General features: G+C 51.9%; 1 protein-coding gene across 1 annotated transcript; it reads right to left on the reverse strand.

Annotated features, from left to right (window-relative positions):
- Positions 1-3,719: 3,719 nt before the first annotated feature.
- LOC129849000 (liprin-alpha-1-like) lies at positions 3,720-26,048 on the reverse strand (the record flags this gene model as incomplete). Its single annotated transcript, XM_055916082.1, has 13 exons — positions 25,956-26,048; positions 24,140-24,154; positions 23,957-23,971; positions 23,687-23,788; positions 22,594-22,758; positions 22,400-22,474; positions 19,323-19,424; positions 18,289-18,510; positions 17,984-18,130; positions 14,585-14,719; positions 5,247-5,288; positions 4,235-4,318; positions 3,720-3,911 (listed from the first exon to the last, which is right to left on the reverse strand). Coding segments are annotated over exons 1-13 (1,389 nt in total), but the record flags the coding sequence as incomplete, so codon positions are not given.
- Between the last annotated feature and the right edge of the window lie 207 nt (positions 26,049-26,255).

The raw sequence follows: 26,255 nt of genomic DNA on the forward strand, positions 1-26,255 counted from the left end.
GCTATAGATAATGACCACCGCATTGTCCCAGCTTGGTTCATCTATAGATAATGACCACAGCATTGTCCCAGCTTGGTTCAGCTATAGATAATGACCACAGCATTGTCCCAGCTTGGTTCATCTATAGATAATGACCACAGCATTGTCCCAGCTTGGTTCAGCTATAGATAATGACCACCGCATTGTCCCAGCTTGGTTCATCTATAGATAATGACCACAGTATTGTCCCAGCTTGGTTCAGCTATAGATAATGACCACAGCATTGTCCCAGCTTGGTTCAGCTATAGATAATGACCACAGCATTGTCCCAGCTTGGTTCATCTATAGATAATGACCACAGCATTGTCCCAGCTTGGTTCAGCTATAGATAATGACCACAGCATTGTCCCAGCTTGGTTCAGCTATAGATAATGACCACAGCATTGTCCCAGCTTGGTTCAGCTATAGATAATGACCACCGCATTGTCCCAGCTTGGTTCAGCTATAGATAATGACCACAGCATTGTCCCAGCTTGGTTCAGCTATAGATAATGACCACAGTATTGTCCCAGCTTGGTTCAGCTATAGATAATGACCACAGCATTGTCCCAGCTTGGTTCAGCTATAGATAATGACCACAGCATTGTCCCAGCTTGGTTCAGCTATAGATAATGACCACAGCATTGTCCCAGCTTGGTTCATCTACAGAGGTACGGGTAAAATGACATAACCATTTAGCATGTCCTACCCACCTTGTCCTCTAGGGCAGACATCCTCTCCTTGAGGTGAAGCTGTAACCTAACCCACCCACCTTGTCCTCTAGGGCAGACATCCTCTCCTTGAGGTGAAGCTGTAACCTAACCCACCCACCTTGTCCTCTAGGGCAGACATCCTCTCCTTGAGGTGAAGCTGTAACCTAACCCACCCACCTTGTCCTCTAGGGCAGACATCCTCTCCTTGAGGTGAAGCTGTAACCTAACCCACCCACCTTGTCCTCTAGGGCAGACATCCTCTCCTTGAGGTGAAGCTGTAACCTAACCCACCCACCTTGTCCTCTAGGGCAGACATCCTCTCCTTGAGGTGAAGCTGTAACCTAACCCACCCACCTTGTCCTCTAGGGCAGACATCCTCTCCTTGAGGTGAAGCTGTAACCTAACCCACCCACCTTGTCCTCTAGGGCAGACATCCTCTCCTTGAGGTGAAGCTGTAACCTAACCCACCCACCTTGTCCTCTAGGGCAGACATCCTCTCCTTGAGGTGAAGCTGTAACCTAACCCACCCACCTTGTCCTCTAGGGCAGACATCCTCTCCTTGAGGTGAAGCTGTAACCTAACCCACCCACCTTGTCCTCTAGGGCAGACATCCTCTCCTTGAGGTGAAGCTGTAACCTAACCCACCCACCTTGTCCTCTAGGGCAGACATCCTCTCCTTGAGGTGAAGCTGTAACCTAACCCACCCACCTTGTCCTCTAGGGCAGACATCCTCTCCTTGAGGTGAAGCTGTAACCTAACCCACCCACCTTGTCCTCTAGGGCAGACATCCTCTCCTTGAGGTGAAGCTGTAACCTAACCCACCCACCTTGTCCTCTAGGGCAGACATCCTCTCCTTGAGGTGAAGCTGTAACCTAACCCACCCACCTTGTCCTCTAGGGCAGACATCCTCTCCTTGAGGTGAAGCTGTAACCTAACCCACCCACCTTGTCCTCTAGGGCAGACATCCTCTCCTTGAGGTGAAGCTGTAACCTAACCCACCCACCTTGTCCTCTAGGGCAGACATCCTCTCCTTGAGGTGAAGCTGTAACCTAACCCACCCACCTTGTCCTCTAGGGCAGACATCCTCTCCTTGAGGTGAAGCTGTAACCTAACCCACCCACCTTGTCCTCTAGGGCAGACATCCTCTCCTTGAGGTGAAGCTGTAACCTAACCCACCCACCTTGTCCTCTAGGGCAGACATCCTCTCCTTGAGGTGAAGCTGTAACCTAACCCACCCACCTTGTCCTCTAGGGCAGACATCCTCTCCTTGAGGTGAAGCTGTAACCTAACCCACCCACCTTGTCCTCTAGGGCAGACATCCTCTCCTTGAGGTGAAGCTGTAACCTAACCCACCCACCTTGTCCTCTAGGGCAGACATCCTCTCCTTGAGGTGAAGCTGTAACCTAACCCACCCACCTTGTCCTCTAGGGCAGACATCCTCTCCTTGAGGTGAAGCTGTAACCTAACCCACCCACCTTGTCCTCTAGGGCAGACATCCTCTCCTTGAGGTGAAGCTGTAACCTAACCCACCCACCTTGTCCTCTAGGGCAGACATCCTCTCCTTGAGGTGAAGCTGTAACCTAACCCACCCACCTTGTCCTCTAGGGCAGACATCCTCTCCTTGAGGTGAAGCTGTAACCTAACCCACCCACCTTGTCCTCTAGGGCAGACATCCTCTCCTTGAGGTGAAGCTGTAACCTAACCCACCCACCTTGTCCTCTAGGGCAGACATCCTCTCCTTGAGGTGAAGCTGTAACCTAACCCACCCACCTTGTCCTCTAGGGTGTAACCTAACCCACCCACCTTGTCCTCTAGGGCAGACATCCTCTCCTTGAGGTGAAGCTGTAACCTAACCCACCCACCTTGTCCTCTAGGGCAGACATCCTCTCCTTGAGGTGAAGCTGTAACCTAACCCACCCACCTTGTCCTCTAGGGTGTAACCTAACCCACCCACCTTGTCCTCTAGGGTGTAACCTAACCCACCCACCTTGTCCTCTAGGGCAGACATCCTCTCCTTGAGGTGAAGCTGTAACCTAACCCACCCACCTTGTCCTCTAGGGTGTATCCTAACCCACCCACCTTGTCCTCTAGGGTGTATCCTAACCCACCCGCCTTGTTCTCTAGGGTGTATCCTAACCCACCCACCTTGTCCTCTAGGGTGTAACCTAACCCACCCACCTTGTCCTCTAGGGTGTATCCTAACCCACCCACCTTGTCCTCTAGGGTGTAACCTAACCCACCCGCCTTGTCCTCTAGGGTGTATCCTAACCCACCCGCCTTGTTCTCTAGGGTGTATCCTAACCCACCCGCCTTGTCCTCTAGGGTGTATCCTAACCCACCCACCTTGTCCTCTAGGGTGTATCCTAACCCACCCACCTTGTCCTCTAGGGTGTATCCTAACCCACCCACCTTGTCCTCTAGGGTGTATCCTAACCCACCTGCCTTGTCCTCTAGGGTGTAACCTAACCCACCCGCCTTGTCCTCTAGGGTGTATCCTAACCCACCCACCTTGTCCTCTAGGGTGTAACCTAACCCACCCACCTTGTCCTCTAGGGTGTAACCTAACCCACCCACCTTGTCCTCTAGGGTGTAACCTAACCCACCCACCTTGTCCTCTAGGGTGTAACCTAACCCACCCACCTTGTCCTCTAGGGTGTATCCTAACCCACCCGCCTTGTCCTCTAGGGTGTAACCTAACCCACCCACCCACCCACCCACCTTGTCCTCTAGTGTGTAACCTAACCCACCCACCTTGTCCTCTAGGGTGTATCCTAACCCACCCACCTTGTCCTCTAGGGTGTAACCTAACCCACCCACCTTGTCCTCTAGGGTGTAACCTAACCCACCCACCTTGTCCTCTAGGGTGTAACCTAACCCACCCACCTTGTCCTCTAGGGTGTAACCTAACCCACCCACCTTGTCCTCTAGGGTGTAACCTAACCCACCCACCTTGTCCTCTAGGGTGTATCCTAACCCACCCACCTTGTCCTCTAGGGTGTATCCTAACCCACCCACCTTGTCCTCTAGGGTGTAACCTAACCCACCCACCTTGTCCTCTAGGGCAGACATCCTCTCCTTGAGGTGAAGCTGTAGCCTCTCGTTGGACTCTGACAGCAGCTTGTCCACCGTCTCCGACAGACGCCTGTTGTGCTCCTCGTTCATCTTCTCCCTCTGGCGCGCCTTCACAACACAAACACTAATCAGAAAAGCTAGCCAGGCAGAGCAGAAAAACCTAGCGGTTCCTTTATGAAAGGAAACATTTCACAACACACATTTTAATTGTTTTCTTTCCATTTTCTGTTAATTAATGGATCTTTGGTTGTATGAGGTAAAATCTTCAATTACTTATTTGAATGAGAATGAGGGTGAATATATTGTCTACAATGAAAGTACAATGTTAAAATCAGACAGTCCAATGACCACATCTGTAAACATTCACCAACTTCTGCCCAACAACACAGACTGACTGCCAGACGGACGACCTTTGACCCTATCCGTCTCACCCTGAGCAGTTCCTGGTTCTTCTCCTCCAGCTGAGTCTCCATCTGCCTCACCCTCTCCTCCACGTTGCCATGACGCTCCTCCGCCTGCGGGACAGACAGAGTCAAACCCCTCATCCTTGCAACAACAAAAATAATACATTCCCTAAGCTCTACCCTTTAGGAATTTGTACAGATCTGAGAGGGCTGGGTCGGTAAGAGGACTGGGGAAGTTGAAGAGGGCTGGCTAGGTGTGTAAGCTTCTTTCAGATCAATACAAATGAACCTGGAGAAGGATGGAACTGAAAAGTCCCAGTCAGAGGCTTGATACCATATAGGTTCATGTTAGGGGTTATATGGGGGGGGTTGAGGTGCCCATCTACCCACAAACACCAGCACCAAGAACCAACTACAGCCAGCCAGTAGCAGCCATGCACCAGCAGAGACAGGGGACATGACAGAGGGACACGGAGCAGTACAGCCAAGCCCCATAAAAGCACCATGACTACATTCCAGACAGGATACACAGACTAGAAACAAGGGGATCTGAGGGGGGAAGAAGGGGAAACTGTTCTCATGTTAATGGCTCTACAGTGTGCTTAGACAAATGTGGAAAGGGGAGAGAGTTACTGGCTAAAGGGAAGTATACTGTAGCAATCCAGCGCGGGGTGATCCAAAGTAACCAAAAACATTTGAACATTAAAACATAAAGTGAATCAACATGCCAGTGCGAGTTTGGAAAAGCCAATTAGTCCGGAGAAAGCGGTCTCCTTAGTGTCCCGGCACTATTCTAAAACCCTGGTAGGAGGGGGTTCCTAGACCCTCTGAGCAAATTAAGTAGCACTTCCTGTTTGTGTCAGATCATAAACTATTATTAGAGGCTGGGGGAGAGGAGTTTTGCACAGAAATACACTTTAAACATAGATCAGCAGTGCCAAGCTAAGCAGGCAGAGTTAGACCACTGGGCGGGGGTAAGAGATGGGGCTGGGGTGTGAGGGTATTGGGGGAGGTTTAGGGGTGATTGTAGCCAGTGTACCTTCCTGTGTGTCTTGGCGTCCTTAGAGCTCGAGGTGTCAGGCTAGGGAGGTTGGGGAGGAGGGGGGTAAAGGTTGAGGACAGACCAAACGATGAACAGAGAGGAGAAGACAACAGTGTGAGAGATGAGAGCAAGAGAGAGAGCAGGAGGTACTTTAGGACAAGAGAGAATAGAGTTTTAGTGCAGCTAAATACCGCGGACCGGCCGACAGTACTAAAGACCGAACTGGCAGACAGGACTAAAGACCGAACTGGCAGACAGGACTAAAGACTGCAGACAGACAGACAGGACTAAAGACCGCAGACTGACAGACAGGACTAAAGACCGCAGACTGACAGACAGGACTAAAGACCGCAGACTGGACTAAAGACAGCAGACTGGCAGACAGGACTAAAGACCGAACTGGCAAACAGGACTAAAGACTGCAGACAGGACTAAAGACCGCGGACTGACAGACAGGACTTCAGCAGAGATTACTAGACAGGATTTAATTACAATAACAAGAGACTGGAGGTAGCTGGGTGGAGGTAGCTGGGTGGTTGGGTGGAGGTAGCTGGGTGGAGGTAGCTGGGTGGTTGGGTGGAGGTAGCTGGGTGGAGGTAGCTGGGTGGTTGGGTGGAGGTAGCTGGGTGGAGATGGTTGGGTGGTTGGGTGGAGGTAGCTGGGTGGAGGTGGTTGGGTGGTTGGGTGGAGGTAGCTGGGTGGAGGTAGCTGGGTGGTTGGTGGAGGTAGCTGGGTGGTTGGGTGGAGGTAGCTGGGTGCAGGAAGCTGGGTGGTTGGGTGGAGGTAGCTGGGTGGCTGGGTAGAGGTAGCTGGGTGGTTGGGTGGAGGTAGCTGGGTGGTTGGGTGGAGGTAGCTGGGTGGTTGGGTGGAGGTAGCTGGGTGGTTGGGTGGAGGTAGCTGGGTGGTTGGGTGGAGGTAGCTGGGTGGTTGGGTGGAGGTAGCTGGGTGGTTGGGTGGAGGTAGCTGGGTGGTTGGGTGGAGGTAGCTGGGTGGTTGGGTGGAGGTAGCTGGGTGGTTGGGTGGAGGTAGCTGGGTGGTTGGGTGGAGGTAGCTGGGTGGAGGTAGCTGGGTGGTTGGGTAGAGGTAGCTGGGTGGTTGGGTAGAGGTAGCTGGGTGGTTGGGTAGAGGTAGCTGGGTGGTTGGGTAGAGGTAGCTGGGTGGTTGGGTAGAGGTAGCTGGGTGGTTGGGTAGAGGTAGCTGGGTGGTTGGGTAGAGGTAGCTGGGTGGTTGGGTAGAGGTAGCTGGGTGGTTGGGTAGAGGTAGCTGGGTGGTTGGGTAGAGGTAGCTGGGTGGTTGGGTAGAGGTAGCTGGGTGGTTGGGTGGAGGTAGCTGGGTGGTTGGGTGAACAGGGCTCCGGGCAGCCGAGCGGAAATGGAGGAAAACTCGCCTCCCTGCGGACCTGGCATCCTTTCACTCCCTCCTCTCTACATTTTCCTCTTCTGTCTCTGCTGCTAAAGCCACTTTCTACCACTCTAAATTCCAAGCATCTGCCTCTAACCCTAGGAAGCTCTTTGCCACCTTCTCCTCCCTCCTGAATCCTCCTCCCCCTCCCCCCCCCTCCTCCCTCTCTGCAGACGACTTCGTCAACCATTTTGAAAAGAAGGTCGACGACATCCGATCCTCGTTTGCTAAGTCAAACGACACCGCTGGTTCTGCTCACACTGCCCAACCCTGTGCTTTGACCTCTTTCTCCCCTCTCTCTCCAGATGAAATCTCGCGTCTTGTGACGGCCGGCCGCCCAACAACCTGCCCGCTTGACCCTATCCCCTCCTCTCTTCTCCAGACCATTTCCGGAGACCTTCTACCTTACCTCACCTCGCTCATCAACTCATCCTTGACCGCTGGCTACGTCCCTTCCGTCTTCAAGAGAGCGAGAGTTGCACCCCTTCTGAAAAAACCTACACTCGATCCCTCCGATGTCAACAACTACAGACCAGTATCCCTTCTTTCTTTTCTCTCCAAAACTCTTGAACGTGCCGTCCTTGGCCAGCTCTCCTGCTATCTCTCTCAGAATGACCTTCTTGATCCAAATCAGTCAGGTTTCAAGACTAGTCACTCAACTGAGACTGCTCTTCTCTGTATCACGGAGGCGCTCCGCACTGCTAAAGCTAACTCTCTCTCCTCTGCTCTCATCCTTCTAGACCTATCGGCTGCCTTTGATACTGTGAACCATCAGATCCTCCTCTCCACCCTCTCCGAGTTGGGCATCTCCGGCGCGGCCCACGCTTGGATTGCGTCCTACCTGACAGGTCGCTCCTACCAGGTGGCGTGGCGAGAATCTGTCTCCTCACCACGCGCTCTCACCACTGGTGTCCCCCAGGGCTCTGTTCTAGGCCCTCTCCTATTCTCGCTATACACCAAGTCACTTGGCTCTGTCATAACCTCACATGGTCTCTCCTATCATTGCTATGCAGACGACACACAATTAATCTTCTCCTTTCCCCCTTCTGATGACCAGGTGGCGAATCGCATCTCTGCATGTCTGGCAGACATATCAGTGTGGATGACGGATCACCACCTCAAGCTGAACCTCGGCAAGACGGAGCTGCTCTTCCTCCCGGGGAAGGACTGTCCGTTCCATGATCTCGCCATCACGGTTGACAACTCCATTGTGTCCTCCTCCCAGAGCGCTAAGAACCTTGGCGTGATCCTGGACAACACCCTGTCGTTCTCCACCAACATCAAGGCGGTGGCCCGTTCCTGTAGGTTCATGCTCTACAACATCCGCAGAGTACGACCCTGCCTCACACAGGAAGCGGCGCAGGTCCTAATCCAGGCACTTGTCATCTCCCGTCTGGATTACTGCAACTCGCTGTTGGCTGGGCTCCCTGCCTGTGCCATTAAACCCCTACAACTCATCCAGAACGCCGCAGCCCGTCTGGTGTTCAACCTTCCCAAGTTCTCTCACGTCACCCCGCTCCTCCGCTCTCTCCACTGGCTTCCAGTTGAAGCTCGCATCCGCTACAAGACCATGGTGCTTGCCTACGGAGCTGTGAGGGGAACGGCACCTCAGTACCTTCAGGCTCTGATCAGGCCCTACACCCAAACCAGGGCACTGCGTTCATCCACCTCTGGCCTGCTCGCCTCCCTACCACTGAGGAAGTACAGTTCCCGCTCAGCCCAGTCAAAACTGTTCGCTGCTCTGGCACCCCAATGGTGGAACAAACTCCCTCACGACGCCAGGACAGCGGAGTCAATCACCACCTTCCGGAGACACCTGAAACCCCACCTCTTCAAGGAATACCTAGGATAGGATAAAGCAATCCTTCTGCCCCCCCCCCCCCTTAAAAGATCTAGATGCACTATTGTAAAGTGGCTGTTCCACTGGATGTCATTAGGTGAATGCACCAATTTGTAAGTCGCTCTGGATAAGAGCGTCTGCTAAATGACTTAAATGTAATGTAAAATGTAGCTGGGTGGTTGGGTGAAGGTAGCTGGGTGGTTGGGTAGAGGTAGCTGGGTGGTTGGTGGAGGTAGCTGGGTGGTTGGTGGAGGTAGCTGGGTGGTTGGTGGAGGTAGCTGGGTGGAGGTAGCTGGGTGGCTGGGTGGAGGTAGCTGGGTGGTTGGGTGGAGGTAGCTGGGTGGAGGTAGCTGGGTGGAGGTAGCTGGGTGGCTGGGTGGAGGTAGCTGGGTGGCTGGGTGGAGGTAGCTGGGTGCAGGAAGCTGGGTGGAGGTAGCTGGGTGGAGGTAGCTGGGTGGAGGTAGCTGGGTGGAGGTAGCTGGGTGGAGGTAGCTGGGTGGAGGTAGCTGGGTGGAGGTAGCTGGGTGGAGGTAGCTGGGTGGCTGGGTGGAGGTAGCTGGGTGCAGGAAGATGGGTGGTTGGTGGAGGTAGCTGGGTGGCTGGGTGGAGGTAGCTGAGTGCAGGAAGCTGGGTGGTTGGTGGAGGTAGCTGGGTGGCGGTAGCTGGGTGGCTGGGTGCAGGTAGCTGGGTGCAGGAAGCTGGGTGGTTGGTGGAGGTAGCTGGGTGGTTGGGTGGAGGTAGCTGGGTGCAGGAAGCTGGGTGGTTGGTGGAGGTAGCTGGGTGGTTGGGTGGAGGTAGCTGGGTGGCAGTAGCTGGGTGGCTGGGTGGAGGTAGCTGGGTGCAGGAAGCTGGGTGGTTGGTGGAGGTAGCTGGGTGGAGGTAGCTGGGTGCAGGAAGCTGGGTGGTTGGTGGAGGTAGCTGGGTGGCGGTAGCTGGGTGGCTGGGTGGAGGTAGCTGGGTGGAGGTAGCTGGGTGGAGGTAGCTGGGTGGAGGTAGCTGGGTGGAGGTAGCTGGGTGGAGGTAGCTGGGTGGAGGTAGCTGGGTGGAGGTAGCTGGGTGGAGGTAGCTGGGTGGCTGGGTGGAGGTAGCTGAGTGCAGGAAGCTGGGTGGTTGGTGGAGGTAGCTGGGTGGCGGTAGCTGGGTGGCTGGGTGCAGGTAGCTGGGTGCAGGAAGCTGGGTGGTTGGTGGAGGTAGCTGGGTGGTTGGGTGGAGGTAGCTGGGTGCAGGAAGCTGGGTGGTTGGTGGAGGTAGCTGGGTGGTTGGGTGGAGGTAGCTGGGTGGCAGTAGCTGGGTGGCTGGGTGGAGGTAGCTGGGTGCAGGAAGCTGGGTGGTTGGTGGAGGTAGCTGGGTGGAGGTAGCTGGGTGCAGGAAGCTGGGTGGTTGGTGGAGGTAGCTGGGTGGCGGTAGCTGGGTGGCTGGGTGGAGGTAGCTGGGTGCAGGAAGCTGGGTGGTTGGGTGGAGGTAGCTGGGTGGTTGGGTGGAGGTAGCTGGGTGGTTGGGTGGAGGTAGCTGGGTGGTTGGGTGGAGGTAGCTGGGTGGTTGGGTGGAGGTAGCTGGGTGGCTGGGTGGAGGTAGCTGGGTGGCTGGGTGGAGGTAGCTGGGTGGCTGGATAGAGGTAGCTGGGTGGCTGGATAGAGGTAGCTGGGTGGCTGGATAGAGGTAGCTGGGTGGCTGGATAGAGGTAGCTGGGTGGCTGGATAGAGGTAGCTGGGTGGCTGGATAGAGGTAGCTGGGTGGCTGGATAGAGGTAGCTGGGTGGCTGGATAGAGGTAGCTGGGTGGTTTGGTGGAGGTAGCTGGGTGGCTGGATAGAGGTAGCTGGGTGGTTGGGTGGAGGTAGCTGGTTGCAGGAAGCTGGGTGGTTGGGTGGAGGTAGCTGGGTGCAGGAAGCTGGGTGGTTGGGTGGAGGTAGCTGGGTGCAGGAAGCTGGGTGGTTGGTGGAGGTAGCTGGGTGGTTGGGTGGAGGTAGCTGGGTGGAAGTAGCTGGGTGGAAGTAGCTGGGTGGAAGTAGCTGGGTGGCGGTAGCTGGGTGGCGGTAGCTGGGTGGCGGTAGCTGGGTGGCGGTAGCTGGGTGGCGGTAGCTGGGTGGCGGTAGCTGGGTGGAGGAAGCTGGGTGGTTGGTGGAGGTAGCTGGGTGGTTGGTGGAGGTAGCTGGGTGGTTGGGTGGAGGTAGCTGGGTGGTTGGGTGGAGGTAGCTGGGTGGTTGGGTGGAGGTAGCTGGGTGGCGGTAGCTGGGTGGCTGGGTGGAGGTAGCTGGGTGGTTGGGTGGAGGTAGCTGGGTGGCGGTAGCTGGGTGGCTGGGTTGAGGTAGCTGGGTGCAGGAAGCTGGGTGGTTGGTGGAGGTAGCTGGGTGGCGGTAGCTGGGTGGAGGTAGCTGGGTGCAGGAAGCTGGGTGGTTGGTGGAGGTAGCTGGGTGCAGTAAGCTGGGTGGTTGGGTGGAGGTAGCTGGGTGGCGGTAGCTGGGTGGAGGTAGCTGGGTGGCTGGGTGGAGGTAGCTGGGTGGCTGGGGTGAGGTAGCTGGGTGCAGGAAGCTGGGTGGTTGGTGGAGGTAGCTGGGTGCAGGAAGCTGGGTGGTTGGTGGAGGTAGCTGGGTGCAGGAAGCTGGGTGGTTGGTGGAGGTAGCTGGGTGCAGGAAGCTGGGTGGTTGGGTGGAGGTAGCTGGGTGGCGGTAGCTGGGTGGAGGTAGCTGGGTGGCTGTAGCTGGGTTGAGGTAGCTGGGTGGTTGGGTGGAGGTAGCTGGGTGCAGGAAGCTGGGTGGTTGGGTGGAGGTAGCTGGGTGGCTGGGTAGAGGTAGCTGGGTGGCTGGGTAGAGGTAGCTGGGTGGTTGGGTGGAGGTAGCTGGGTGGTTGGGTGGAGGTAGCTGGGTGGTTGGGTGGAGGTAGCTGGGTGGTTGGGTGGAGGTAGCTGGGTGGTTGGGTGGAGGTAGCTGGGTGGTTGGGTGGAGGTAGCTGGGTGGAGGTAGCTGGGTGGTTGGGTAGAGGTAGCTGGGTGGTTGGGTAGAGGTAGCTGGGTGGTTGGGTAGAGGTAGCTGGGTGGTTGGGTAGAGGTAGCTGGGTGGTTGGGTAGAGGTAGCTGGGTGGTTGGGTAGAGGTAGCTGGGTGGTTGGGTAGAGGTAGCTGGGTGGTTGGGTAGAGGTAGCTGGGTGGTTGGGTGGAGGTAACTGGGTGGTTGGGTGGAGGTAGCTGGGTGGTTGGGTGGAGGTAGCTGGGTGGTTGGGTGAAGGTAGCTGGGTGGTTGGGTAGAGGTAGCTAGGTGGTTGGTGGAGGTAGCTGGGTGGAGGTAGCTGGGTGGCTGGGTGGAGGTAGCTGGGTGGTTGGGTGGAGGTAGCTGGGTGGTTGGGTGGAGGTAGCTGGGTGCAGGAAGCTGGGTGGTTGGGTGGAGGTAGCTGGGTGCAGGAAGCTGGGTGGTTGGGTGGAGGTAGCTGGGTGCAGGAAGCTGGGTGGTTGGGTGGAGGTAGCTGGGTGCAGGAAGCTGGGTGGTTGGTGGAGGTAGCTGGGTGGTTGGGTGGAGGTAGCTGGGTGGAAGTAGCTGGGTGGAAGTAGCTGGGTGGCGGTAGCTGGGTGGCGGTAGCTGGGTGGCGGTAGCTGGGTGGCGGTAGCTGGGTGGCGGTAGCTGGGTGGCGGTAGCTGGGTGGAGGAAGCTGGGTGGTTGGTGGAGGTAGCTGGGTGGTTGGTGGAGGTAGCTGGGTGGTTGGGTGGAGGTAGCTGGGTGGTTGGGTGGAGGTAGCTGGGTGGTTGGGTGGAGGTAGCTGGGTGGTTGGGTGGAGGTAGCTGGGTGGTTGGGTGGAGGTAGCTGGGTGGTTGGGTGGAGGTAGCTGGGTGGCGGTAGCTGGGTGGCTGGGTTGAGGTAGCTGGGTGCAGGAAGCTGGGTGGTTGGTGGAGGTAGCTGGGTGGCGGTAGCTGGGTGGAGGTAGCTGGGTGGAGGAAGCTGGGTGGTTGGTGGAGGTAGCTGGGTGGTTGGTGGAGGTAGCTGGGTGGTTGGGTGGAGGTAGCTGGGTGGTTGGGTGGAGGTAGCTGGGTGGTTGGGTGGAGGTAGCTGGGTGGTTGGGTGGAGGTAGCTGGGTGGTTGGGTGGAGGTAGCTGGGTGGTTGGGTGGAGGTAGCTGGGTGGCGGTAGCTGGGTGGCTGGGTTGAGGTAGCTGGGTGCAGGAAGCTGGGTGGTTGGTGGAGGTAGCTGGGTGGCGGTAGCTGGGTGGAGGTAGCTGGGTGCAGGAAGCTGGGTGGTTGGTGGAGGTAGCTGGGTGCAGGAAGCTGGGTGGTTGGGTGGAGGTAGCTGGGTGGCGGTAGCTGGGTGGAGGTAGCTGGGTGGCTGGGTGGAGGGAGCTGGGTGGCTGGGTGGAGGTAGCTGGGTACAGGAAGCTGGGTGGTTGGTGGAGGTAGCTGGGTGCAGGAAGCTGGGTGGTTGGTGGAGGTAGCTGGGTGCAGGAAGCTGGGTGGTTGGTGGAGGTAGCTGGGTGCAGGAAGCTGGGTGGTTGGGTGGAGGTAGCTGGGTGGAGGTAGCTGGGTGGCTGTAGCTGGGTTGAGGTAGCTGGGTGGTTGGGTGGAGGTAGCTGGGTGCAGGAAGCTGGGTGGTTGGGTGGAGGTAGCTGGGTGGCTGTAGCTGGGTGCAGGTAGCTTGGTGGTTGGGTGGAGGTAGCTGGGTGCAGGAAGCTGGGTGGTTGGTGGAGGTAGCTGGGTGGTTGGGTGGAGGTAGCTGGGTGGAAGTAGCTGGGTGGAGGTAGCTGGGTGCAGGAAGCTGGGTGGTTGGTGGAGGTAGCTGGGTGGTTGGTGGAGGTAGCTGGGTGGTTGGTGGAGGTAGCTGGGTGGAGGTAGCTGGGTGGTTGGGTGGAGGTAGCTGGGTGGAGGTAGCTGGGTGGTTGGGTGGGTGGAGGTAGCTAGAGGGCTGGGTGGAAGTAGCTGGGTGGAGGTAGCTGGGTGGAGGTAGCTGGGTGGAGGTAGCTGGGTGGAGGTAGCTAGAGGGCTGGGTGGAGGTAGCTGGGTGGAGGTAGCTGGGTGGTGTGGCAGTGACAGGTTCTACACTTAACTCTCTGCCTCTTAAAGAGTTAAAAGGAAGAGAGGAAAGAGAGGAGAGAGATATCTTTTTGGCATCCTTCCCCAGATCTGTGCCTCAACACAATCCTGTCTCAGAGCTCTACGGACAATTCCTTTGACCTCAATTCTTGGTTTTTGCCCTGACATGCACTGTCAACTGTGGGACCTTATATAGACATGTGTGCGCCTTTCCAAATCATGTCCAATCAATTAAATTTACCACAGGTGGACTCCAATCAAGTTGCAGAAACATCTCAAGGATGATCAATGGAAACAGGACGCACCAGAGCTCAATCACGAGTCTCATAGCAAAGGGTCTGAATACTTGTGTAAATAAGTTATTTATGTTTTATTTATTTATATATATATATATATATATATATATATATATATATATATATATATATATATATATATATACATTTGCAAAAATAGAAACAAAAAAAACTTTTTTTGCTTTGTCATTATGGGGTATTGTGTGTAGATTGATCAGGAAGAAAATATATATTTTAAAATCAATTTTAGAATAAGGCTGTAACGTAACAAAATGTGGAAAAGGTCAAGGGGTCTGAATAGTTTCCCGAACGCCCTGTATATAGTCGCCCCATTTTAATATGGTTTTTTTCTTCCATAAGTATTTTCACAAATTCCCTTCTAGTGTCCTAAAGTAGTCCACAGGTTAGTATTTGATCCCATATTCCTAGCACACAATGAATACATCGAGCTGGTGACTGGTGACTGCAAACCTCTTGGATGCATTTTAAGGTTGTGTTTCAAATGACGTTTTTGCCCCAATAGAAACTGAATTGTGAACTACGTATGGTGTCACTTTTATTGTAAATAGGAACAGAATATGTTTCTAAACGTTTCTATATTTAAAATGTGGATGTTACCACGATTATGGATAATCATGAATGGATCCTGAATAATGATGAATGAGAAAGTTAGAGGAACGAAGTACACACACACACACACACACACACACACACACACGGGGGAAAGGATGGGAAATGGAGCGGAGTGTCTCAGGAGGCATGATGTTTGACGGCGTGGAGGCGAGACTGACCTTGGTGAGGGCCGCCACCCTCTGGGCTAGCTCCGCCTCCACCTCGGGCAGAGTCTCCGCCTTCCTGATGGTCTGCTGCAGCTTCTGCTCGGCCAGCTCTAAACGCTCCTGCAGCTGCCTGTTCCTCTCCTCTGTCTGCAGATCAAACACAATCAATCAATCATATTAATCAATACATTACAACGGTTCCTCTCCTCTGTCTGCAGATCAAACACAATCAATCAATCATATTAATCAATACATTACAACGGTTCCTCTCCTCTGTCTGTAGATCAAACATTAATCAATACATTACAACGGTTCCTCTCCTCTGTCTGTAGATCAAACATTAATCAATACATTACAACAGTTCCTCTCCTCTGTCTGTAGATCAAACACACATCATCAATATTGTCATCCAGGGGTGTCAAAACCATGTATTAGGATGATGATTATCGGATTATCATTCTTCATCTGAATGTCTTCTTCCTACGTCATGGGAACAGGCAGACCACAATATCAGAACGAGACCGCGTGTGTAAACGCAGCCGATCTGATTCTTCCTACGTCTTGGGAACAGGCAGACCACAATATCAGAACGAGATCGCGTGTGTAAACGCAGCCGATCTGATTCTTCCTACGTCTTGGGAACAGGCAGACCACAATATCAGAGCGAGACCGCGTGTGTAAACGCAGCCGATCTGATTCTTCCTACGTCTTGGGAACAGACAGACCACAATATCAGAGCGAGACCGCGTGTGTAAACGCAGCCGATCTGATTCTTCCTACGTCTTGGGAACAGACAGACCACAATATCAGAACGAGACCGCGTGTGTAAACGCAGCCGATCTGATTCTTCCTACGTCTTGGGAACAGACAGACCACAATATCAGAACGAGACCGCGTGTGTAAACACAGCCGATCTGATTCTTCCTACGTCTTGGGAACAGACAGACCACAATATCAGAACGAGACCACCTGTTTAAACGCAGCCGATCTGATTCTGACCACTTTAGAATAAGACATATCAGTAAACATTGTGTCTGATATAGTGTTTAGGTACCGTCTTGTTGGCCTGGGGGATGATATAGTGTTTAGGTACCGTCTTGTTGGCCTGGGGGATGATATACAGTGTTTAGGTACCGTCTTGTTGGCCTGGGGGATGATATACAGTGTTTAGGTACCGTCTTGTTGGCCTGGGGGATGATATACAGTGTTTAGGTACCGTCTTGTTGGCCTGGGGGATGATACACAGTGTTTAGGTACCGTCTTGTTGGCCTGGGGGATGATACACAGTGTTTAGGTACCGTCTTGTTGGCCTGGGGGATGATACACAGTGTTTAGGTACCGTCTTGTTGGCCTGGGGGATGATACACAGTGTTTAGGTACCGTCTTGTTGGCCTGGGGGATGATATACAGTGTTTAGGTACCGTCTTGTTGGCCTGGGGGATGATATACAGTGTTTAGGTACCGTCTTGTTGGCCTGCGGGATGATACACAGTGTTTATGCACCGTCTTGTTGGCCTGGTGTCTGATACAGTGTTTAGGTACCGTCTTGTTGGCCTGGTGTCTGATACAGTGTTTAGGTACCGTCTTGTTGACCTGGTGTCTGATACAGTGTTTAGGTACCGTCTTGTTGGCCTGGGGGATGATACACAGTGTTTAGGTACCGTCTTGTTGGCCTGGTGTCTGATACAGTGTTTAGGTACCGTCTTGTTGACCTGGTGTCTGATACAGTGTTTAGGTACCGTCTTGTTGGCCTGGGGGATGATACACAGTGTTTAGGTACCGTCTTGTTGGCCTGGTGTCTGATACAGTGTTTAGGTACCGTCTTGTTGACCTGGGGGATGACGTGATAAACAAACTCCAATCTGGATGTAATCTCCCTGCTATAACAAGGCTAGCTATCTTCTCTGTTAGCCGTCTCCCTCCCTCCTCTCCCCTCCCCTCCAGCAGCGTGCTGGCCCAGTTCTGGCAGCATGGAGGCCCAGACTAAAAGAGAAACCACCAATAGAGATTAGAAAAAGAGAGAAGAGATCGAGGCAAGAAAGAAAACAGAAGGAGGGGAAGAGGACATACAAGAGAAGAGCAGGCAGACCAGAGAGAAAACAGAGAGAGAGAAGTGAATGTGTCTGAGGCGTCTGATTCAGTGCCTGCTGCGTTGTGCAGTCTGTGAATGCACGAGTGGGGGTCCAGGACCCTGCAGGCTCTTCCTGCTGTCGGAAAGAGCCGACAATCATACTAACCCCCCATACACAAATCCTCAACATACACCACACACACACACACACCCAACCAAAATGGAAAAACCCTTGTGGGAAAACTCAACTGAGGCTTCCTTACTGGTGGGCTGTAGACCTGAGATACTGCAGGCTTCCTTACTGGTGGGCTGTAGATGTGAGATACTGTAGGCTTCCTTACTGGTGGGCTGTAGCCCTGAGATACTGTATGCTTCCTTACTGGTGGGCTGTAGACCTGAGATACTGCAGGCTTCCTTACTGGTGGGCTGTAGACCTGAGATACTGCAGGCTTCCTTACTGGTGGGCTGTAGACCTGAGATACTGTAGGCTTCCTTACTGGTGGGCTGTAGACCTGAGATACTGCAGGCTTCCTTACTGGTGGGCTGTAGACCTGAGATACTGTAGGCTTCCTTACTGGTGGGCTGTAGACCTGAGATACTGTAGGCTTCCTTACTGGTGGGCTGTAGACCTGAGATACTGTAGGCTTCCTTACTGGTGGGCTGTAGACCTGAGAAACTGTAGGCTTCCTTACTGGTGGGCTGTAGCCCTGAGATACTGTAGGCTTCCTACTGGTGGGCTGTAGACCTGAGATACTGCAGGCTTCCTTACTGGTGGGCTGTAGACCTGAGATACTGTAGGCTTCCTTACTGGTGGGCTGTAGCCCTGAGATACTGTAGGCTTCCTTACTGGTGGGCTGTAGCCCTGAGATACTGCAGGCTTCCTTACTGGTGGGCTGTAGACCTGAGATACTGCAGGCTTCCTTACTGGTGGGCTGTAGACCTGAGATACTGTAGGCTTCCTTACTGGTGGGCTGTAGCCCTGAGATACTGTAGGCTTCCTTACTGGTGGGCTGTAGCCCTGAGATACTGCAGGCTTCCTTACTGGTGGGCTGTAGACCTGAGATACTGCAGGCTTCCTTACTGGTGGGCTGTAGACCTGAGATACTGCAGGCTTCCTTACTGGTGGGCTGTAGACCTGAGATACTGTAGGCTTCCTTACTGGTGGGCTGTAGACCTGAGATACTGTAGGCTTCCTTACTGGTGGGCTGTAGACCTGAGATACTGTAGGCTTCCTTACTGGTGTATAGTCTCTACATGGCATGACTGCTCCGATCTTGCTGTTGGTTCGATTGGTGTGTGTGTGGTGTGTGGTGTGTGTGTGTGTGTGTGTGTGTACTGACCTGTCGGAACAGGGACTCCTTGTTGGCCACTTCGTTCTCCAGCTTGTCATTGAGGTCGTGTACGGAGGTGGCCTCTCGCTGCGCTGCCAAGTACCTCTTCTCCAGGGTGACGATACGCTCCTCTATGTCCTCCTTCTGGGCCATAGACTAGACGGGACAGAGAGAGAGACGGAAACTTTTAGCACACACACACACTACACTCGTAAACACACACACACACCATTACACAAACATACACAATCCTTATATAAAAACACACCCGTCTCTCTGCAGGCGTGTTAGTAACGCTAACATCCAGTATGTACCTCTCGTATGTCTCTCTGCAGGCGTGTGTTCAAGTCTTCACTCTTGATGAGGTCCTTGCGCGCCGTGTCCAGGTCCTCCTCCAGCTCGCTGATGCGTCCCGTCATGGCCGCCATGCGCTCCATCATCTGCCCCAGGTCTGACGTCTGTCTCGCCACCACCTCCTGCAGCTCTCCCATCTTCCCCTGGTCCTCCTCCTGGCTCAGAGAGCCGTCTGACGACCTCTACAGACAAGTCAGCGTTTAGGTTTCTTAAAGACAGAAACAACTAGGACATGACCTATAACCCCTGACCCTTCCCCTGGTCCTCCTCCTGGCTCAGAGAGCCGTCTGACGACCTCTACAGACAAGTCAGCGTTTAGGTTTCTTAAAGACAGAAACAACTAGGACATGACCTATAACCCCTGACCCTTCCCCTGGTCCTCCTCCTGGCTCAGAGAGCCGTCTGACGACCTCTACAGACAAGTCAGCGTTTAGGTTTCTTAAAGACAGAAACAACTAGGACATGACCTATAACCCCTGACCCTTCCCCTGGTCCTCCTCCTGGCTCAGAGAGCCATCTGACAACCGCTAGGAAGAAGACAGCGTTTATGTTTCTTAAAGATAGAAACAACTAGGACATGACCTATAACCCCTGACCCTTCCCCTGGTCCTCCTCCTGGCTCAGAGAGCCGTCTGACGACCTCTACAGACAAGTCAGCGTTTAGGTTTCTTAAAGATAGAAACAACTAGGACATGACCTATAACCCCTGACCCTTCCCCTGGTCCTCCTCCTGGCTCAGAGAGCCGTCTGACAACCGCTAGGAAGAAGACAGCGTTTATGTTTCTTAAAGACAGAAACAACTAGGACATGACCTATAACCCCTGACCCTTCCCCTGGTCCTCCTCCTGGCTCAGAGAGCCGTTCTACCGCTAGTTGGGAGAGGACGACAGTAGATATTAAATGGTGCAGAGCACGGCCTTCGAAGTCTTGTGGTGGTTTTATCTCCCTTATTTAAATACACTGACTAAGTCTCTCTGGATAAAAGGTTTCCTACCTTGCCGTTTGTGCTTGGGGTGTTTTCAGAGTCGTGGTTGAGCCCTTCCATTCCGTCGCCTAGCGACCTCTTCTGGATATTCTGCTCTCTCAGATAGGACATCTAGGAGAAGATAGTACTTTATTAATACCCCAAAGGGGACATTTGATTGGACCAGCCAATACATAGGAGACCAATAAATACCCAATAAAGCACAACAGAACCCAGACACTAAGAGAAGCACATCATTAATGATTAGAAGAAACGAAGGGTTCATGTTAAAAAGACAACTAACACGGAACGCAAACCGGCTGCGCGCTTGCGCCATAGTGCTCACATTTATCTCCCCCCTGTGAGCCTGACCACAACTATTCTAGTGCTGCCCGCCCCCGGTCAGGGACCAACCACACAAACACATATATCCCTACACAGGCCAGGCAGACACGCTCTCCCCATCTTTCACAGCCGTGTCGGTAGAGCTTGCAACTCCAGGATAGTGGGTTTGATTCCCGGGACCACCAGTAGGTAAAACATATTCACACATGACTAAGTCCCTTTGGATAATAGTGTCTGTTAAATGCCATATATTATGATGATAATATTAGTACGTAGCCACACACACGGCTGTGGCGGTTATGAATGTTGGCTTGTTCTCCGTGTCATCTTATAATCCCACAGATGGAACAGACATTGTCATGCAAATTACAAAACGGTCCTTTAACTAACTAACCGGAGGGTCCTTTAACTAACTAACCGGAGGGTCCTTTAACTAACTAACCAGAGGGTCCTTTAACTAACTAACCAGAGGGTCCTTTACCTAACTAACCGGAGGGTCCTTTACCTAACTAACCGGAGGGTCCTTTAACTAACTAACCGGAGGGTCCTTTAACTAACTAACCGGAGGGTCCTTTACCTAACTAACCGGAGGGTCCTTTAACTAACTAACCGGAGGGTCCTTTAACTAACTAACCGGAGGGTCCTTTAACTAACTAACCGGAGGGTCCTTTAACTAACTAACCGGAGGGTCCTTTACCTAACTAACCGGAGGGTCCTTTACCTAACTAACCGGAGGGTCCTTTACCTAACTAACCGGAGGGTCCTTTAACTAACTAACCGGAGGGTCCTTTAACTAACTAACCGGAGGGTCCTTTAACTAACTAACCGGAGGGTCCTTTAACTAACTAACCGGAGGGTCCTTTAACTAACTAACCGGAGGGTCCTTTAACTAACTAACCGGAGGGTCCTTTAACTAACCGGAGGGTCCTTTAATTAACCGGAGGGTCATTTAACTAACCGGAGGGGGACACTTGTTTCAAGGTAGAATAACAGCATTCATTTATCCCTTTATATCTCTCTGGGAAGAAACACTTCTGATCATCACAAAATAAATGTACATTGAACTGAAAATAGATCACTTTCTGACAGTTACCCGCCTGGGTTTGTGGCCACGGTTACCGGGACAGCCCTACTCGCACACATTCATGCAGGCTGACACACACACACACGGAGAAGCGTAAGAGAAAAGTGTGTATGTGTGTGTGTGCGTGCGTGTGTACTGTACTGCTAGGCTAATTCCCTACTCTCTGAGACGAAGGGAATCAAAGGAGAGATGCAGAGGACACGAGAAAAATCTAGTCCACTTTCCCATGATCCTCGAGCCCTTTTGTCCATTTTAATCCCATTCACGACTCATCTCCTCTGAGAGCTCTGTGCATTCTGTGTGTGTATACGTCCATTCGTGGAGTCCCAGGATCCAGCTCTCAGTTAATAAGTCTCATATCAATGTGTGACTCATGTCCCTACAACATTACAAATGCTGTGTAATCACAAGACAACATTACAGATTGTGTAATCACAAGACGGTATAACATCACAGATACTGTGTAATCACAAGATGGTATAACATCACAGATACTGTGTACTCACAAGACAGTATAACATTACAGATACTGTGTACTCACAAGACAGTATAACATTACAGATACTGTGTAATCACAAGACGAAATAACATCACACATACTGTGTAATCACAAGACAGTATAACATCACATATACTGTGTAAACACAAGACAGTATAACATTACAGATCCTGCGTAATCACAAGACAGTATAACATTACAGATCCTGTGTAATCACAAGACAGTATAACATCACATATACTGTGTAAACACAAGACAGTATAACATCACATATACTGTGTAAACACAAGACAGTATAACATCACATATACTGTGTAAACACAAGACAGTATAACATTACAGATCCTGTGAAATCACAAGACAGTATAACATTACATATACTGTGTAATCACAAGACAGTATAACATCAACAGACAACAACAGACTACAGGGTAACTACAGGGTAACTACAGGGTAGATACAGGGTTGCTACAGGGTAACTACAGGGTAGCTACAGGGTAACTACAGGGTTGCTACAGGGTTGCTACAGGGTTGCTACAGGGTTGCTACAGGGTTGCTACAGAGTTGCTACAGAGTTGCTACAGGGTTACTACAGGGTTACTACAGGGTTGTCTACAGGGTAGCTACAGGGTAGCTACAGGGTAGCTACAGGGTTGCTACAGGATTAAACTACAGGGTTACTACAGGGTAGCTACAGGGTAGCTACAGGGTAGCTACAGGGTAACTACAGGGTAGCTACAGGGTAACTACAGGGTTACTACAGGGTAAATACAGGGTAGCTACAGGGTAAATACAGGGTAGCTACAGGGTAGCTACAGGGTTGCTACAGGGTAGCTACAGGGTAGCTACAGGGTTGCTACAGGGTTGCTACAGGGTTGCTACAGGGTTGCTACAGGGTTGCTACAGGGTAGCTACAGGGTTACTACAGGGTTGCTACAGGGTTACTACAGGGTTGCTACAGGGTTGCTACAGGGTTACTACAGGGTTACTACAGGGTAAATACAGGGTAAATACAGGGTTGCTACAGGGTAACTACAGGGTAACTACAGGGTTGCTACAGGGTAACTACAGGGTAACTACAGGGTTGCTACAGGGTTGCTACAGGGTTGCTACAGGGTAGCTACAGGGTTGCTACAGGGTAACTACAGGGTAACTACAGGATGGTCAGATGAGGCTTACCTCTTTGTGTTGTGATGTGAGCTGTTCTTCCAGCTGGCTGCATCTTTCTAAAGCCACACGCAGTCTCTCCCTGACCTGGAAACCAGACAGACAATTATTAGTCTCCATCATTTTACACACTGCCATTACACCTCTACAAAAGAAGAGATTAGCAGGCAGACAATCCCCCCCCCCCCCCCCCCCCCCCTACCAACCTTCTCGTCCAGGGCTTTGTGGTGTTCAAACAGGGACTTGAGTGCCTTGAGGACCTCTACCTCACTGGAGACCCCAGCAGGAGACTGGGCCTGCCTCTTCACCACCGTCATCCTCAGACTGCGTTCATGACGAGACACCAGACACTCCAGATGCTCCAGGAGAAGCTACAGTCATCACAGAATACACATCAGATGTTACATGTCATGGTACACACACACACGTTCCAGGAGACGCTACGGTCATCACAGAATACACAAGTTACAAACAGCCATGTTCACGCCACACACACACACACACACACACACACACACACACACACACACACACACACACACACACACACACACACACACACACAGGATTGTGAAATAGTACAGACATGCTTACACATATGAGTGTGTGTTGTGGTGTGTGTTGTGCTCAATCCCATGTTGTTGAGCAGCTCAGGGGGGTCCCATCAGAGCTGCAGGCTGACAAAGCCCAGACTCATCCCTTAATCTCCCCTTCCCTCCTCATATCCCCCCTCTACCTCCCATATTCTACCCTCCATCCTCCCTCTCCCACCCCTTTCTCCTCCTCCCTCCCCCTCTTTCTAATCCCTCCTCCCTCCCTCCTCTCCCCAGTCAGTGTCCATCGTTCCTAATTAGACTGACCCAGACTCTGCTCATTGCAACTAGACTGGCAGGTGGAATAACCAGTTAGAGCCGTACATCTGGCACTAGGCCTGAGCAGAGAAGTGACAGACAGGGGAATTAACCTATGGCTGTCTGCGCTGTGACCTGGGAGGGCGGGTGCTCTGTCAACCACTCATTAGGGGTGACCTAATCCTCAGAACAGAAAGCAAGCCCTCTCAAACTCACACGTAAACACTACTAAAACACACATGTACTACTAAAATACACATACACTACTAATACCCACAGGTCAAACCAGTGGGGGTTTGACACTGTTAATGGACTACGCTGGGGACTGGAAGGGGACTGTGTGTGTGTGTGTGTGTGTGTGTGTGTGTGTGTGTGTGTGTGTGTGTGTGTGTGTGTGTGTGTGTGTGTGTGTGTGTGTGTGTGTGTGTGTGTGTGTGGTGTGTCTGACCCGTGTGTTGTTCCTCTCAGCCTTGAGCTCAGCGATCTCCTCTTCCCTCTCCATCAAATGCTCCCGACACACATTCACCTCCTTGGTCAGCGCAGCAAACTCCTGGAGGACAACACATTAACACAACGTTAGAGAGACAGCAAACTCCTGGACAACACATTAACACAACGTTAGAGAGACAGCAAACTCCTGGAGGACAACAACACATTAACACAACGTTAGAGAGACAGCAAACTCCTGGAGGACAACAACACATTAACACAACGTTACAGAGACAGCAAACTCCTGGACAACAACACATTAACACAACGTTACAGAGACAGCAAACTCCTGGACAACAACACATTAACACAACGTTAGAGAGACAGCAAACTCCTGGAGGACAACAACACATTAACACAATGTTAGAGAGACAGCAAACTCCTGGACAACAACACATTAACACAACGTTACAGAGACAGCAAACTCCTGGACAACAACACATTAACACAACGTTACAGAGACAGCAAACTCCTGGACAACAACACATTAACACAACGTTAGAGAGACAGCAAACTCCTGGAGGACAACAACACATTAACACAACGTTAGAGAGACAGCAAACTCCTGGACAACAACACATTAACACAACGTTAGAGAGACAGCAAACTCCTGGAGGACAACAACACATTAACACAACGTTACAGAGACAGCAAACTCCTGGACAACAACACATTAACACAACGTTACAGAGACAGCAAACTCCTGGACAACAACACATTAACACAACGTTAGAGAGACAGCAAACTCCTGGACAACAACACATTAACACAACGTTAGAGAGACAGCAAACTCCTGGACAACACATTAACACAATGTTAGAGAGACAGCAAACTCCTGGACAACACATTAACACAATGTTAGAGAGACAGCAAACTCCTGGACAACAACACATTAACACAACGTTACAGAGACAGCAAACTCCTGGACAACAACACATTAACACAACGTTAGAGAGACAGCAAACTCCTGGACAACACATTAACACAATGTTAGAGAGACAGCAAACTCCTGGACAACAACACATTAACACAACGTTAGAGAGACAGCAAACTCCTGGAGGACAACAACACATTAACACAACGTTAGAGAGACAGCAAACTCCTGGAGGACAACACATTAACACAACGTTAGAGAGACAGCAAACTCCTGGAGGACAACAACACATTAACACAACGTTAGAGAGACAGGTCAAATCAAATCAATCAAATGGATTTTATAAAAAGACTACTTTTGACCAGGGACCTATTCCCTATATAGTGCACAACTTTTTTTCCTTTTTTTTAAACCCCCTTTTCGTTGTATCCAATCGCTAGTAATTACTATCTTGTCTCATCGCTACAACTCCCGTACGGGCTCGGGAGAGGCGAAGGTCGAAAGCCATGCGTCCTCCGAAGCACAACCCAACCAAGCCGCACTGCTTCTTAACACAGCGCGCCTCCAACCCGGAAGCCAGCCGCACCAATGTGTCGGAGGAAACACCGTGTACCTGGCCCCCTCGGTTAGCGCGCACTGCGCCCGGCCCACCACAGGAGTCGCTGGTGCGCGATGAGACAAGGATATCCCTACCGGCCAAACCCTCCCTAACCCGGACGACACTAGGCCAATTGTGCATCGCGGCAGAGCCTGGGCGCGAACTCAGAGTCTCTTGTGGCAGAGCTAGCGCTGCAATGCAGTGCCCTATACCACTGCGCCACCCGGGAGGTCCTATAGTGCACTACTTTTGACCAGGGCCCATAGGCTGCACACATACATATATATATATAAATATAAGAGAAAGAGAAAGAGAAAGAGAGAGAGAGAGAGAGAGAGAGAGAGAGAGAGAGAGAGAGAGAGAGAGAGAGAGAGAGAGAATTTCCCTCAGATTACACAGATCCACAAAGAATTCGAAAACAAATCCAATTTTGATAAACTCCCATATCTACTGGGTGAAATTCCACAGTGTGCCATCACAGCAGCAAGATTTGTGACTTGTTGCCACCAGAAAAGGGCAACCAGTGAAGAACAAACACCATTGTAAATACAACCCATATTTATGTTTATTTACTTTAACTTGTGTGCTTTAACCATTTGTACATTGTTACAACACTGCATATATATATATATAATATGACATTTGTAATGTCTTTATTGTTTTGAAACTTCTGTATGTGTAATGTTTACTGTTCATTTTTTATTGTTTATTTGACTTTTGTATATTATCTACCTCATTTGCTTTTTCATTATCTACCTCAAGATTAACTTTTTTCCCCTTAGTCTCATTCAGGAATCTTGTCAGTTCAATCAACGTGTACTTAGACCCCTCTGGTTGACTGGCTGTCATCTCTGGGCCAATTGAAGAGGAGTCTGAAAAAAATAACTCCTCATCCTCTTCCTCAGACTCACTTTCCTCCTCTTCTCTATCTCCCACCCTGACCACCTGCTCTTTCTCTCTGGTTAGGGCCTCACCCACAGCAACAGGCAACATTTCCATGGTGCCTTTGTCCACACCCTTTTTCCTTTTCCGCTTGACACCCTCCTCCTCCCCCCC

This window comes from Salvelinus fontinalis, unplaced genomic scaffold (assembly GCF_029448725.1).
Source record: "Salvelinus fontinalis isolate EN_2023a unplaced genomic scaffold, ASM2944872v1 scaffold_1330, whole genome shotgun sequence".
NCBI classification, from domain to species: domain Eukaryota; kingdom Metazoa; phylum Chordata; class Actinopteri; order Salmoniformes; family Salmonidae; genus Salvelinus; species Salvelinus fontinalis.